A 15,555-nucleotide genomic window follows, 5' to 3' on the forward strand; every position below is an offset into this window, starting at 1 on the left:
GCTCGGCGTCCCAAACCGAAGCCGAAACCCGAAACCCTCCTGTTTCAGGGCTTTTGGAGTGTGCCTGGAACATCTGGCGCAGCTGTTCCTGTGACCCCCGGGCAGGAGCACAACCTCACTCCTGTTCCCATTGCAAATGCAGCCGACACCAGCGGGAATGAGGCAGCACTGCCCGAACCTTCCCAGCGGCTTCCTGGGAGAGATCGGGGACAGAGATGGGCAGGATCCAGAAGAATCCCATTTTCCCAAGGGAAAAATGGCATGAATGAGGCAAAGCAGCGGGCACAGCTTCTGGAGCTCCATGGATGGAGCCTCCTCCTGCTTCTCTTTCATTTCCTCCTTATTGCCTTTTAAATTCAGCTGCCATGATGGCCCAAAATGGGGCGGTTTGCACCTCCACTTGAATGGCATCTATGGAATTGGTTCCTCAAGGAGGAATTCTGTACCATGGATCTATCCAAGCTGGATTTCCTTGCCTGGCACCACAGAGCTGAGAGTCCTTCCCCTTCCCAGAGAAGATCCTGGGATTGGCAGAGCCCCAAGCGTGCTCAGGATCCAAATTAGCTCAGCTAAACCAGACCTGGTCTCTAAATCCTTGGGTTTTTATTCTAAGCTGCAAGAACTTGTAATTTTTTATCTGGAGATTTTTCCTGATTTCCTTTCAGCTCTAAGGCTTAACAGCCCTGCTGCACTTTCATCACTGAAACACCCAGAGCTTCAAATTGTCTCTGGGATCCGAGATAATCAATCCTGCAGTGCGTTAATCCTTGTTACGTGCCCATTAAAACCGAGATTAAATCAGGCATTAGGGTGCCTCCTCCCGTTATGAAATCTGAAAAACAGGATTGGGTTTGGAGCAGGGAGAGGGGGGGATGAAGAAAACCACGAAACACCCAAAAACTGGGCTTTGGGGAGCAGGTTTGAGTAGCTGATTTGATGGAGGGAATTGTGCAGGTGAGGGGAGCTAAGAAGGCGGCAGGCGAGGTTTGGGGCAGGTATGAGGGATTTGAGGGATTTGAAGGATTTGCATGTGCCTACGTGAGCGCAGGGACGAGTCCAGGAGCTCGCACGTGCTGGGGCAGCGCAGGGAGAGGTGAGCACCGGGGCAGGAGAGGATCCCTGCCAGCCCCATCCCCATCCCCGAGCCCCTCAAAGCCGCCCCTTGCCCCGTCCCGAGCCGTCCCAACCCCGGGATCACTCCCGGACGGATGGGAACGGCTTTTCCTAAAGGGCAGGTGATTTTCTTTTGGGGTGGGGGCGCTTTAGGGCGGCGCTGTCATTTCCTCGAGCTCCGCGATCCGTAGGAAGCCTCCCCCCGGCCGCTCCCCTCCCTTCCCCACCGCTCCTCCGAGGATGAACTTTTTGCTCATTGTTCTTTGGTAGGTACTTTTAATGAGCTGGAAAATATTCTTCCTGTGAAATTGCAGTTTTTGTGGGGCTAGAATGAGTCCAGTCCTCCCCTGGCTCTGCCCAGCGCCGCCGATTGGCTCCGCAGCCCGGGGGGGACCGATAAGGGCGGCTATAAAAACCTCGCAGCTCCCGGTCCCCCAGCGAGCAGGAGCCAGAGGGGCCACCCGGATCCTCCGCACATCCCTGCGCTTATCCCCGGGCTCGCCGGGATCCTCCCTCCCTCCCTCCTTCCTTCCATCCCTCCTGCGAGCGCGTATCCAGCTCCACATCTTTGCTCAAGCCGGAGTGGAAGAGGAGAGGCGCACACATCCAAAAAAAAAAAACCCAAAAAAAACCCCCAAAAACCAACCAAAAAAAAACCAACCCAACCCCACACTTAGCGGAAACTTGTCAGAGAATGCTCCTAAAGTCTGGTTTTCTCCTGCTGCTGCTGATCAGTGCATCCGCGTCCTACGAAGCTGAGCAGAATGACTCTGTGAACCCCAGGAAAGCGCGGGTGGCAGCCCAGAACTCAGGTAATGCCAGTGAGGAGGTCTCGGAGTCTCAGCCCCGATGCCTTAAACTGTCTCACATTTCTCTGCTGCTGATTTTTCTTCTTCTTTTTCATTTATATTTTCCTTTTTTTTTTTTTTTTTTTCCCCTTATAAACTTACCGGCTGGCAGCACAAATGTTCCTTTCAGGGCTGGCAGGAGCTGTCGGTGCAGAGCTGGAGCAGGAATCTCCTGTAGGAGCCGGGACAGGGTAGCTCTGCGAGGATGCAATCCGAGCTCTCCCCTCCTCCCCCAGCTCCTCAATGAGTTCCGTGCACTTTTTTTATCATTTTTATTTTCCTGCTTGCATGTATCCCTCTCCCTTCCCCAGTCGCAGCGCTGCTCTGGTATTAAATCCCTTGCTTTTTAGGAAGCTGATAAAATCCGCGGGGCTGGGACCGACCCATTGTTCTGTGAACATCTGGCTGTTCAAAGAGGGGGAGCCAGAGCCGCCACTCTTAAAAATGCAGTAACCTAGAAACTGTCCCCTGCTCACTGCGATTGTCCCAAACTGATGGCTATCGGTCAGCTGCCACTGTAAAAATACATCGGTGACATTTAACAAACTCGCTTTCACAATGGAGGAAAAAAAAAAAAAAAATCCTGGATGTCTGGACTTTGCTGCTTAGATAACTTGGAGACATTGTCTGGAACAATGGGAATTAAAATTCTGCCTCCTGCTGTACCGCAAAGATATTAAAACTCTAATTCGGTGCTCATTAACAGCTGCCTTATTTTAGATCCGCGAGGCTCTGCGGCGCTGGAGCGGGGTGTTTGCTCGATTTTGCTTTTGTGTTTGGTTGCTATAGGAACGTGGGGTCTCCCTCTCGCCCCATGCCTAAAACAATCAAAGCTTCGCGCAGCCGGAGTCTGCTGCGAGCGAAGTTCTAATTGGAACCTGTGGAAAGCTAATTAGTGGGCTGGCTCGTGCTGCGGGAGGTTACGAACCGGGGAAGGGATGAATTACCAAATATTCCTCCCTTCAGGCACGTCAGCAAGAGCGCGGAACGACGAGGGGTTAATTGGGGGAGGTTTGGGTTTTTTTTGTTTTTTTAATATTTCTCCTTTTTTTTTCGGGAAAAATCCCGGTTATAAAGAATTCTCTTTAGGATACAACTTAGATTTAATAAGGTGTATTCTCTCCCAGTAAAGCCTTGCTTTTCCCACACCTCGGGGCTGGATGGGGGACCCTGGACTCGCATTTCTTCCCCAGGAATGTCTGGTAACGTGAGCTGCAAGAGCAGGGAACGTGCCTTGCCCAGGCGCGGGAGGGGACAGATGTTCGACTCACCCAGAAAGGTTAATCCCGGCTAATTTCAGGGCAATCATGTAGCAATTCTGCTGATTCATTGTTCAAATGCGCTGGATCTGCTCGGAGAAAGCCGGGATGACACGGATCCCCTCGTGTCCGGGCGCACCGCCGCCTCCGGGATTTGCATTATCCCCGGAGCTCCATTACCTGAACTTTCTCTGTCCAAATTCCCCTTCCCCTCCCGAACCCGCAGCAAAAAATGACCTTTTTTTGCTACGCCTTCAAACTCCCGGGGCAGTTTTAGCAACGAGCTGCTGGATCGAGTCCTTTTGAGTGCTGAGAATTGACTCTCAAGCTAAAATCTTCTTTCTAGGTAATTCAGGCATTTTAGAAGAGCACAAACACCTCCCAAAAAGCGCACTTTCCTGCTGGCTCATTGGCATTTGCTCATTTTCAAGCTCATTTTTGGAGTGGTTTTGTGAGGCAGGTGCTTCCAGGCTGCTCCCAAAGACTGAGGAAGAGACCTCAGCACCCAGAGCTTTCTGTGGGCCTATCCTCATCCCTGCTCCTTCTTTAGAGGGAGTTGGGATAAAGATGTAAATGCCTGAAGTCAGGATTGGGTTGGGATGGATATTTGGGTCCCCATCTAAGCAAGAACCGTGGGGTGCTGCCTCTTTTAATCTGTGTGTAAGCCTCCAGGGGTTTGGTAGTTGAAATTTCTGTTCCTTGGGGTGCTGGTCATATCTTCAGCAAATCATGGAATTTTAGAATTATGGAGTTATAGAATTATAGAATCCTGGACTGGTTTGGGTTGGAAAGGATCTTAAAGCTCATCCCATCCCCTGCCATGGCAGGGACACCTCCCACTATCCCAGGGTGCTCCAACCTGGCCTTGGACACTTCCAGGGATGAGGAATCCACAGCCTCTCTGGGCACCCTGTTTCAGGGCCTCGCTGCCCTCCAAACAAGGAATTTCTCCTTAATATCTGCCCTAAATCTCTCCTCTTTTAGCTTAAAACCATTTCCAGCTGTTCTATCACTGTGCAGATAAAAAGTCACTCTCCCACTTTTTTGTAATCCACTTTTCATCACCAGAAAGGGCTCTGAGGTCTCCCTGGAGCCTTCTCCAAGGCAGAGCTCTCCCAGCCTGGCTCCATGGCAGATTTTTGAGCATCGGAGAGGGTGTGAGCGGCAGTGCCGGAGCAGGATTTGGCTGCGGGCTGGGATCTGTGTCCGTGTGCTGACCTTGCCGTGCCTCTGTCCCACAGCCGAGGTGGTTCGGTGCCTGAACAGTGCCCTCCAGGTGGGCTGCGGTGCCTTCGCCTGCCTGGAGAACTCCACGTGTGACACGGACGGCATGTTCGACATCTGCAAGTCCTTCCTCTACAGTGCTGCTAAATTCGACACTCAGGTATGGCCTGGGCACAGAGGGGACAAGAATGAACCCAGCTAGGATTCAAACCTGGCCAGGAATGGATCAAACTCAGCTGGGAATGGATCAAACCCGGCTGGGAATGGATCAGACCCCAAGGGAAGTGGATCAAACCCCACGGGGAATGGACCAAACCCAGCCAGGAATGAATCAAATCTGGCCAGGAATGGATCAAACCCAACCAGGAATGGATCAAACCCAACCAGGAATGGATCAAACCCAACCAGGAATGGATCAAACCTGTCTGGGAATGGATCAAACCCAGTCAGGAATAAATGGGAGCCGCCTTTTCATGTCCCCGACAAGTCCCGTGGGTTCTAAAGCGCTCCTGCTCAATGCCTGCCTTAATTTGTTGTGCTTTGGGTAGGATTAACCCTCCCTGCAGCCCTTCCTGCTGCTCAGCTGCTCCTCTCAGCCCCCATTTTTGGCTCCAAGCGCGTTCTCCAGGGCTCTTTTTCCATCCGTTCCCTGCTCCTTGGCACGGAGGGTTCTGTAGGGAGGAGAGCAAGGTTTCCTCTCCAAGAGGAAACAGAAATGTTCTTCTAACAAAATAAATCTCCTGCCTGTATGACCTGGCACAGGGCTGGGCTTTGACTTGTAAGTATTTGGGTCTGGGAATACGTGGCCAGGGAGAATAAATGAGATAATATTGGAGGGATGTGCTCTGCCAAAATCCCTTTCCCTCTGTGCTTTCCTCCCAAAATCCACACAGTCCCTTGTTCCCTGTGCTTCCACTCCCAAGGACAGATTTAAAAGCTGGTAAAGGCTCTTGATGTCTGAAGCAGGAGTGTTAAACTGCTAAATGGATGTTAAATCAATCTGAGGGGTAGAACTGCTCCAGCTCTGATCCTGGCACTTCCAGACCAACAATTCCCACTGCCTAAAATTTTTTGGGAATGGGAGTTCAGAGCATCCCAACTGCTGGGAGTGAAAATTCTGCAGAAATCTGGAGAATTCAAGTCCTGTTCCCTGCTGTGCCTGGCAGGTCTGTAGTTGCAGGAGGGGAATTAGCACAGCCAAGCCTGGTGGAGTATCCAAAACACTTCCCCTTCTTTTGGATTCCCGGGAATTTTGCTGCAGCTGAAAGTGTTTCTATTCCGTTTGCAGGGAAAAGCTTTTGTGAAGGAGAGCCTGAAGTGCATCGCCAACGGAGTGACGTCCAAGGTGTTCCTGGCCATCCGCAGATGCTCCACATTCCAGAGGATGATATCCGAGGTGCAGGAGGAGTGCTACAGCAAGCTGGACATGTGCGGAATCGCCAGGCGCAACCCCGAGGCCATTACCGAGGTGGTGCAGCTCCCAAACCAGTTCTCCAACCGGTACGTGGGGCTGTCCCCGGAATATCGGAAATGGGAATCACATAGGAGGGAATGAGAGGGGCCGAGGGGATTCAAGGTTTACAGGTCCTAAAGCAGCTTAGGCCAGTAAAGCTCTCTGCGTCCTCAAATCCTGCTCAGCTTTAGTGGCCTTTCCCCTCCTCTTTTGGGGAATTAATTTATTTCCCTTCTTGGGAAAATACACTTGGTTTTCATTTTGGGAAATACGCATATTTCCCTTTCTGGAAAAATCTCTTTTTGGAAATACAAATTATACAAAATACAAAAAATAGTATTATATCTCCTTTTGGGAAATATATTTAAAAGCATCTCCAGAAAAAAATCATAAAATTGCCCACACATGGCTTACCCCAAAGCCTGGAGTTTGTTTAAATGTTTTGGTTTTTTTTTGCTTGAGCGCACTATAATGGTTAATGATCCCAAATCAGGTTGATTAATTCAGCATGTCTGGCACATTGAGCACTTCAGAGAATCATGGAATCATGAAATGGTTTGGGTGGGAAGGGACCTTAAACCCCATCTCATCCCACCCCTGCCAAGGACAGGCACCCCTTCCTCCATCCCAGGGTGCTCCAAGCCCTGTCCAGCCTGGCCTTCTCCATCTCTTGCCACCTTATTCCCTTCTCCAGACTGCAGCCATCCCCTTCCTGGGCTTCCTATGGCACCTGGAAAATGAATCCTTGTCCTCCGAGCTACCACACTGCTACAAAAAAACCAGGAAAAACAAAAGGAACCAGGACAAAGGAAAGGAACCTGATCCTGTGTAACCCCAGTGTGCTGTGACACAGCATCTCTCATTTCCAGGGCCAGCCTGGTGCTCTCACTGCTCTGCTTTGGGGCTGTCCCTGCTCCTGCCACCCACAGGAACGGGAATGTCATGCTGCTGGCACCATTCCCTGAGAGCAGGACTGCCCTGTCCCCATCCTCCAAGGATGAGGGACACAGGGAGGCTTCAGGGCTGCTGCAGTCACGCTGCAGGGGCAGGGATTTCTTCCTCCAAATCCTGGAAAAATCAGAGCTGAGTCTTGTGATTGGGATAAAAGAGACCTTTTGGAGCAGTTCGAGTCAGTAACCCTGGGGTTGAAGAGCAGAGCACTGGGAGCTGGGGCCTGGCTGTGGCCAAAACCTCAGCTCCTCTGAGGTGGCTTTGGCTGGATCCAGAAGCATCCCAAACTTCCAGGCCTGTCCCAGGACAGCTGTGCAGGTGATAAATATGTTTCATCATGTTTTAGCATCAATTTATTCAGAGAATCCCAGAACAGCCAGGGCTGCAAGGGACCAGCAAGGATCATGGAAATCCATTTCCTAGTAGAGAAAACACTGTTGGAGATGGAGAAATTCTTTCTTGTCTATCCAGAAAATGGCAAAATTGGGAAGGCAAAATTCTGCCGGAGGGAGTAAAAACGAAACTTGTGTGTGCTTCCCCCAAGCAGATTTGGAAGAGGTTTTCTGGAGGGTTGGGAGGGGAGCAGAAAATCTCTGTGGAGTCCCAGGTTACAGTGATGGATTGTGGAATTCAGCCCTTGGAGAGAGACAGGGGAATATTCAGGCAGTGCTGGGGATGCTCTGAGCACCAAGCCCTGGGGTCCCTCCTCCCCCAGCCCGAGGCAGAGGATATTGTGCCACACTGAGGAACAAAAGCAGCAGGATTTCCCAGCTCCGAGGCTCCTGGAGCATCCTGCTTTCCCAGCCCCTGGCCCAGCAGAGCCACAGGATTAGAACGTGACACTTGGCCTGGCTGCTGAGGGGAAGTATTTAAAGGTCATTGCATCTTCCTGCGATTTAATCTCAGGGCAGGAGCAGCAGGGCAGGAAAAGCTCCTCACAGTCCTGCTCTTGCAGGCTCTGGAAAAGCATCTGAGCATGGAAGTGGGTCTGGGTGGGCTCTGTGTCTGATTCAAGCCGGGTTATGTGGCCAGCTCAGCTTTGCTCATCTCCACTTCAGGCCTCGCTCCCAGTGAGTGAGCCAGAGCCTGCTCCTTTTGTCCTTTGACCTCAGCCGACCTCCCCTGGCTGCTGCTGCAAAGGCCAGGGCTGAGAGATGGGAAAGGGATTTGAATGGGAACTCTCATTTCCCTCTTCCTTCCCCTCCTCCAACTGCAGGTTTTTCTCCTCTCTGCTCCTGTGGAAAAATGTCACTGTGACCTCAAAGTGCTTAAAATAAGTTCCCCGATGTCCTTTCAGGCAGAAATCCCAGGAAAACGTGGGACTGCTGCCCTTTTTCCCTGACTTTGTCTCCCTGGGAAGATGTTCCTTGGCGCAGGGAGGTGCCAGGTGATTTCCAAGCCATGCGGAGGAGCATTCCTAGGAGAAATTCTCAGCAGGGCTGGGAAGACAGACTGGCACCACTCCCTGACTGTTCCTTGGATGAGGAATTTGTGCCCAGGGCAGCTGTAAGGGGAAGATGCAGCTGGAGAGGAGGCAAGGGAAGCCTCACTCGGGGGTTTGTGCTTGGTGGGCTTGGAAGTGACAAGGGACTGTGTGTCCTAAAGCTCTGTCCCGAGGGAATCCAGGATCTGCCAGCCTTGGGCTGAGTTGCTTCTCCCTCTGCTCCTTGTAAAGGCTGTGCAGGGAGAGGGACAAGGGCACAAGAAGGATAAGGCGGACAAGGGGGACAAGAGGGAATGGTGCCACAGGGATGGATGAACCATGGCTCTGCCTTGGAGCAGAGGCCAGGCCAGGCTGGCATCCCAGCAGCATCTGCTGCTGCCAATATCAATTATTTTCCTTCCCAAAGCTCCAGGAACTCAGGTGTTTAGCAGAGAGTAAATTACACCCTTTAACCCATTCCTATGTCTCTCAGCTCCTCGTTTTTACCTTCCCAATCCACCAGGCTTGCTCCAAACCCACTGAGCTCACTCCCTCACCTCCCAGAGCTGGGGCAGCTGCCGGTTTAGGGCAATGAAATCAGAATTTTGGTGTTCCTTGCCTGCGCCAGGGGCACGGCACCACCATGCCCAGGGTTTTTGAGTGCAGCAACAACAAGGTTGGACGTGGCCTTTCCCAACCTTAAAAAAGCCGTGACAACACCGTCAGAAATTGATCCCAATCATGCTCTGAGCGAGTTTAGGATCCTGATTCTCATGGTTTTGTCGCCTGGCCGGGGGCCAGCATGGGCTAACGAGGTCGCTGTGCTGCAGGTATTACAACAAGCTGGTGAGGAGCCTGCTGGAGTGCGACGAGGACACCGTGAGCACCATCAAGGAGAGCCTGATGGAGAAGCTGGGGCCCAACATGGCCAGCCTGTTCCAGCTGCTGCAGAGTGACCACTGCGCCCAGGGCCACCCCCAGGGCCACTTCCTGCGCAGGAGGATCTCAGAGCCGCAGAAGCTGAAGCTGCTCCTCAGGAACCTCCGAGGTGAGGGCTCCACTCCGGCCCACGCCAAGCGCGGCTCCACCGAACATGCCTGACAGGGCTGGGGGAGGCCGAGCACAACCAAAGCTGAGGGCTCTGCTCTAGGAGAGTGCTGCACCCAAAGCCAGAGGACTGTAGGTATTTTAACCCCCCAGGAGCTAGGTTTAACTCCTTAGGGCTCATTTAGTTCATTCATCTTTTCTGTTCCTCTCGAGCAACACTTCTGCATTGGTCTGTGTTCGGTGTCGCAGCTTTCCCGCCTGCCAAGCAGCTCTGTCTCTTCCCCACAAAAAATCTGTTAGCCCAAAAGATTCTTAGTCTTAAGTAGATCCCTACAGCGGTCATTCCTTCAGATATCAAACTCCTGACATTTGGAGGCAAAGCTCTGTCCCAAACTGTTGCGCTGATGCCACCCAGGCCTGGAGATTCGGCACTGACAGGAGGAGCCGGTCCTCTCTTGCAGGTGACAAAAGATGCACTAAAAACTCTCACACATCCTAAAAACATCCGTGGAATTCATGTCATGAATCTGTGCTGGCCATGGAGGAACATGGATGCCACGTTTCCAGTCCTGTAGCGTCACCCTCAGCCCTAATCCTTCCAGTAAGGCACTGTGAACACGTTAAAATTGGGATTTACCAAACACGCTGGATGGTTTTAGTTGCCAGGACCTGGTACCACGGTGCAAAATGAGTTCAAACCACCCCACAAACCCCAAAACCGGGAGAGGGATGTGTTCTACTGTGGAAAGAGGTGCCAGGAGCCGGTCAGGAGGTCCCACACTTGTGCGTTGTGTTTCTCTGTACTGTATTTAACTGCCTGAAGCTTTAAGCGAAGCCTAACAGAAACAAAGCCTGTCTTAAAATTAGAGTATTAAAGGCCTTGCTCTAACTGTGGTATAAACAGTGCTAAAATCTGTCTGTACTGCACATAAACTCCACCAGAGCCCGGTGCAAAGGAGCAGAACAGAGTAACTTTATTGCCTGAATTGAGTTTTGTAAGTCTGCTCTTTCTCTGTTGTTCTTTTGTGTTTCCTGGAGGCAGCAGCTTTGTCACAGGAGAGAGTTCACCTTCCACTCTGTGGCCTTTCTGGAAAGGAGGAGGGGGAAGGTTTAGGATGGGAATTGCAGGGCCAGGAACAGACTTTCAGAGCTCAAATCAAGGGAAAATCCATAAAAACCCAGATCAGGCTGGTCAGTGCAGTCCCCAAGGAGACGTGCTTAGACCCAAGGCAGGGGATTTTGGAATTATCAGATCCTTTGGGAATCCCTCAGGATTTCTGGGGAAAGGCAGGGAAAATCCCTCATTGTCTCCAGCTCCAGCAGGAAGGCTGAGGACACAGAATCAACGTTCCAGGAGCTGCCTTTCCTCCATCCTCCTGCTCCTCCTCAGCGGGCTCTGGGAAGAGGAGCGGAGCTGGGAGACCCTAAACCCGCCCCCCACTGCAGCCAGGCTCTGGTCAGCCAAAAAATCCCCTTTGTGGTGTGGGATCCACCAGACCAATCCCAAATCCATCACCTGGAGTCTCAGCAGAATGGGAGACTCTGCCTCAGATCATTGGAGAGCTGATAAAGGAGGGATCTCTTTTTCTTAAGGAAACCTGAAGCAATAGAACTTTATTATTTTGGTGTTTGGAAAACCACAAAGACTTTAAACCAGAACTTGCTGCTAAAATATCAAAACCAGAAGCAGTGGCAACGTTTCAGATGTCACTGTCTTCACAAAATGTAGCCCAAAAGTACTGGCAGAGAATTGGGACCAGCAAAAAAACATTGCTGACATCGGTGGAGGGTTGGAATTTGTCTTTTTTTTGGGATACTCCGAATGGAGCCATCCAGGGCAAGGAAGATGCAAAGTTGCTCCTTCCTGAATCAGGCAGGGATTGAGAGGCTGACACAAAGAATTTCTGAGAGGTGAAAACCAAAAGTTTCTGGAATGTCCCGACCCAAAAAATTTGGTTTATATTTAGGAATCGATGCTGGGAGTGCATCCCTGACTTCCCACCCCGAGGCTGCTGGGAGCCAGGGAATTCTGATGGACTTTGTGCATCCAGTCCGTGTTTTTCTTTGGGAATTGGTCACAAAAAATCTTTTCCTGGCTCGGGGCAGTGGTCAAACCCCACCTGGGAGGCTTTGCCAGTGCTCCAGCGCTGTGGGATCCCAAAGCTTCTGAGAGCTTTCCAAGGACACCTGGGCAGGGATATTCCCCACAGAAAGCGCCTTCTCCATCCACCCATTTTTCTGCAGTCCCAAAGGTGCCTGAAGCAGATTCGGGGCTGGGAAGGAGTCTTGGACCTCCCAGTTCCATCATTTCTTTGGGGTGCCATAATAAAATTTCCCTTTCCAGCAGCGATTTCAACTTTGTCTCCCGAACATGGGTGGGAAGAGGAGTGGGAAGATGATTCCCCCTGCTGGGATTTGCTGCGGTGCCCCAGGGAATCATCTCCCAGAGGCCCAGGGTATTCCCTCTGTGCCATCCATGTCCCAAAGAGCCACAATTCCTGATTTTTGAGCTTTGAGGACCCTTTTGCCCCCATGCTGGAGCAGGGAGGAATTTGGGATCACTCATCCCTCAACCAGGCTGGGCACTCCCAGCTCTCCCTGCTCAGGAGAGGGGATCTGGAAGCTCTTCCCATCCCTTGGGAATGCTGGAAAAGTTTGGATCCCTTGGGATCAGAAACAATCCCCAAGATCGAGTCCAACAATTTCACCTCGGAGTTCATCTCTGCTTTATTTTTGGAGCGTCACAAAAAGGATTTTCTCTTGGGGGCGGGGAAGGTTCACATGAGTCTCGCAGTTTGTTTGCACTTTAGACGTTTTTGTGCCATGATAAATCTGCGTTATTTGTATTTATAATTTAAAGAGATCTAGAAAAGGGAAAAAGGGAGAGAGTTTGGGGTTTTTTGGGTAGGGGTTGTTTTTTTGTTTTGTTTTTTTTTTGCTGAGTACTAGAATAATCAGTGAGCATATCTGGTATATGTCTTTATTTATTGTTTCCATGACATTTGTAAAGCTCCATGCGTTCATATAAAGGTTATTTGAAACATAGGAGAGAGAGGCGAGTTATTTTCTTTGCTTATTTTTATAATTAAAGATGCATAATGTAATGAGGCCTACGTTGGGTTTTCTTCTGCGATGAAATAAAAAAAGTAAAATTGAAGGGGTTTTCTGGCATCTGAGTCTTTATTGAAAATGTTGGATTAAAATTAAATTAAAAATTACAAATGTGTTAATGTAAAAATGTTTAAATGGAAAAAATAAATTAAAAATGTTGGATTTTCCTCGGACTGAGCATCAGAGCTCCACTGTCTCCTCTGGCTGTTTAATAAATCCAGTGGTGCTGGCCTGGCCTGCTAATTGCATTTGATTTCCCCTGCTAATTAAGGCAGAAGCGCTTTTTAATGAATGCAGCTGCAGGGAAATAAACCCCCTGGATTCGTAATTTCCATGTGGATTCCATTCCGACGGGAAATCTCGTATTTCCACTGGAGCCTCGAAATCAATTTAATCATTGGCAGATGAAAAGTGGGAGCTGAATTCCAACTCTGCTCCAAAAGCTGTTGTGGAGTTTAAAAAATCAGTTTCCCATCACAGGAGAGAACAAATATTAGGAATAGAAGAGGATTAATAAAGAGATTTCTTGCCCTAAAAATCATGAAAAAATCACGGAAAGGTTTGGATTAAAAGGACCTTAAAGCTGAGCTCATCCCACCCCCTGCACTATGAGTGTTGCAGCAATATTATTATTATTATTATTATTATTACTAGTATTATTACTATTATTATTACTATTATTATTACTACTATTATTATCATCATCATCATTATTATTATTGCAGCATTCTCATTAATATTAGTACTATTATTCATATTCACATTCACATCAGTATCAATATTAATTGTGTTATTAAAGTAATATAAAATAATATATAAATATATAAAGTAATATAATTAATATAATTAATATAATTAATAATTAATGAGTATATAGTCTATATAAATATATAAAGTAATATAAAATAATACATAACACAAATAAGTGTTAAGATAAACTAATTCATTATAATTCATATTAATAGCTCATTATTATAATTATGGACATTACCGACACCATTGGAAATTCCCTCAGATGCTTCCACCTGGAGCTCCCAACCATGAAAATGTTCCAGAATTTCAACAACTTTTGAAGCTTTGGGAATAAAATGAACACATTTAGGTCAGTGCTGGTAACAGAGGGAGCAGAATTCCCAAAAAAGGGCAGGAGCAGAGGGCTTGGATCAACCTGTGGTGGAAAAACTGGGAGGAAAATCATCCTGGAAAAGGAAATTTTGGCTCAGTGACAAGGAAAAAAGTCCTGGAAAAAGAAAGTTATGTTTGATAATGGAGGCAAAAGTCCTGGAAAAGGAAATTTTGGCTCGGTGACAAAGACAAAAGTGCTGGAAAAGGAAATCTGGGTTTGATGATGAAGAAAAGAGTCCTGGAAAAGGAAATCTGGGCTCAGAGATGACGGAGAGCTCGGGAAGCATTAAAATCCTGGTTGGTTTTCCCCTGGAAAAACAGCAGGAATTTGATTTGGCCAAGATCCAAAGGATTGGCTGGATGTTCTTGTCTTGTCTGTGGGGGGCTTTTTGCAGATTCACAATGAAACAAAGGGAAAATAATTTCAGATTTTCCCGGTCCTCACCCTTCCTGCCAGCTTTGGGAGGGCAGAAAGAGTGGGATCCTTGACACTTCCAAAGGGCTGGGAATGAAATTCTGGATCAGCCCTCCCTTCCTGCCTCCCAGGAACTGAGAAAGATAAAAAGCAGGGAAAAACCTCCTGGAGAAATGAAGGACTGAAAAAATTCCCAGAGAAATGGGACTAAAAAAATTCCCAGAGAAATGAAGTAAAACCAGTATAGGGGATGGCATTATTCCCACACAGACAGAGTTTTTTCTCTTTTCCCTCTTTGATTTCCATGTTTAAGCTGAGTGAAAGTCCAGGATAACCCGGACTGTGGCACCCAAGGATGATCCCAGTGATATTTCCCTTTAAATAACTGTGATCAGTTTGGGTTTTTGGATATGCAGATTCCATCCGGAGAAGGGGAAAGGGTGGAGAGGGAAACTCGGGATAAATTTCTAACCATCCCTGACCTGGGGATAAATTTCCATCCATCCCTGTCCTGTGGGATAAATTTCTATCCCTGATCTAGGGAAAAAATTCTGACCCTTGTAGAAGTGTTTCCAGGCCTGGGCAGGCACAGCTCACACCCTTGTGAGCCTCTTCCTCTTGGCAGCCTTTGGAAAATCCCAGCTCCCCATTGGAGCCGTGCTTTTCACCAGGATTTTTAAATATTTTTTATTTCAATTCAGTTCCTGGGCTGCTTGGGGTGACCTCCAACAGCCTCAGACATCTCCCAGCCTGGCTCAGGAAGCTGCTCCTGGCCCAGTGAGGGATTGGAAGGGTGGGGAGAGGCACAAGTAGGAAATTTCAGCCAATAAGTCCTGAGGCATTTCTCCTGCCCTGGGAATTCTGGGTTTGGATTCCAGCAGGACCATGTCTGGGAATTCAGTGTGGGATGACATCAGAGAGAGAAAAATTAAGCGATTCTGGGTTTGGGAATTGATTTAATCCAGATATTTTCAGTTACGTTTGCGGGCCGGAATCCAAGAGATCTTTCCTCAATCTAAATAAATCTCCTGTTAAAAAAAAAAAAAAAAACAAAAAAAAAACCAAAAGCAAAACAAAGCCCAATCCGGCCAGATGTAGCCAGAGTTCCAGAGTGGGAAGCAAATCCCACCACTTCTGCCATGGCTTTGAAATCCCAGAATTGTGGAATTCTGGAATGATTTGGCTTGGGAAGGACCTTAACGCCCATCCAGTGCCACCCTTGCCACTGTTCTAGGTGGCTTCAAGCCCTGCCCAGCCTGGCCTGGAACACTTCCAGGGATGGGGAAATTCTCTGGGAATTCCATCCCAGCCCCTCCCCACCCTCTGAGGGGACAGAACTGGGCCTTTCCCACCATGAGTTTGGGATGCTCCAAGCCATTACCCCTTCGGGAATTCCTGGGAGATGTGGACGAGGCTGGAAGGGACCTGCGCCGGTTGCCTGCTCTGCACTCCAGGGTTTTTACCCCATTTTTTTTCCAGGAGCTCAGCACAACTCCTGTGCCATCTGCTGACTAATGACTCCGTGTCCCCACAGCCCCGGAGGCTCCTGATCCTCCTCAGGCATTTCCTCCCTTCCTCCCTTCCTC

General features: G+C 49.2%; 1 protein-coding gene across 1 annotated transcript; it reads left to right on the plus strand.

The window, feature by feature from the left end:
- Positions 1–1,365: 1,365 nt before the first annotated feature.
- STC1 (stanniocalcin 1) lies at positions 1,366–12,027 on the plus strand. Its single transcript, XM_015648623.3, has 4 exons — positions 1,366–1,925; positions 4,462–4,604; positions 5,733–5,944; positions 9,102–12,027. The coding sequence occupies exons 1-4, from the start codon at positions 1,808–1,810 to the stop codon at positions 9,370–9,372; spliced, it is 744 nt and encodes a 247-aa protein (XP_015504109.1). The 5' UTR covers positions 1,366–1,807; the 3' UTR covers positions 9,373–12,027.
- Positions 12,028–15,555: the final 3,528 nt, after the last annotated feature.

Source organism: Parus major, chromosome 22, assembly GCF_001522545.3.
Source record: "Parus major isolate Abel chromosome 22, Parus_major1.1, whole genome shotgun sequence".
Taxonomy (NCBI): Eukaryota; Metazoa; Chordata; class Aves; order Passeriformes; family Paridae; genus Parus; species Parus major.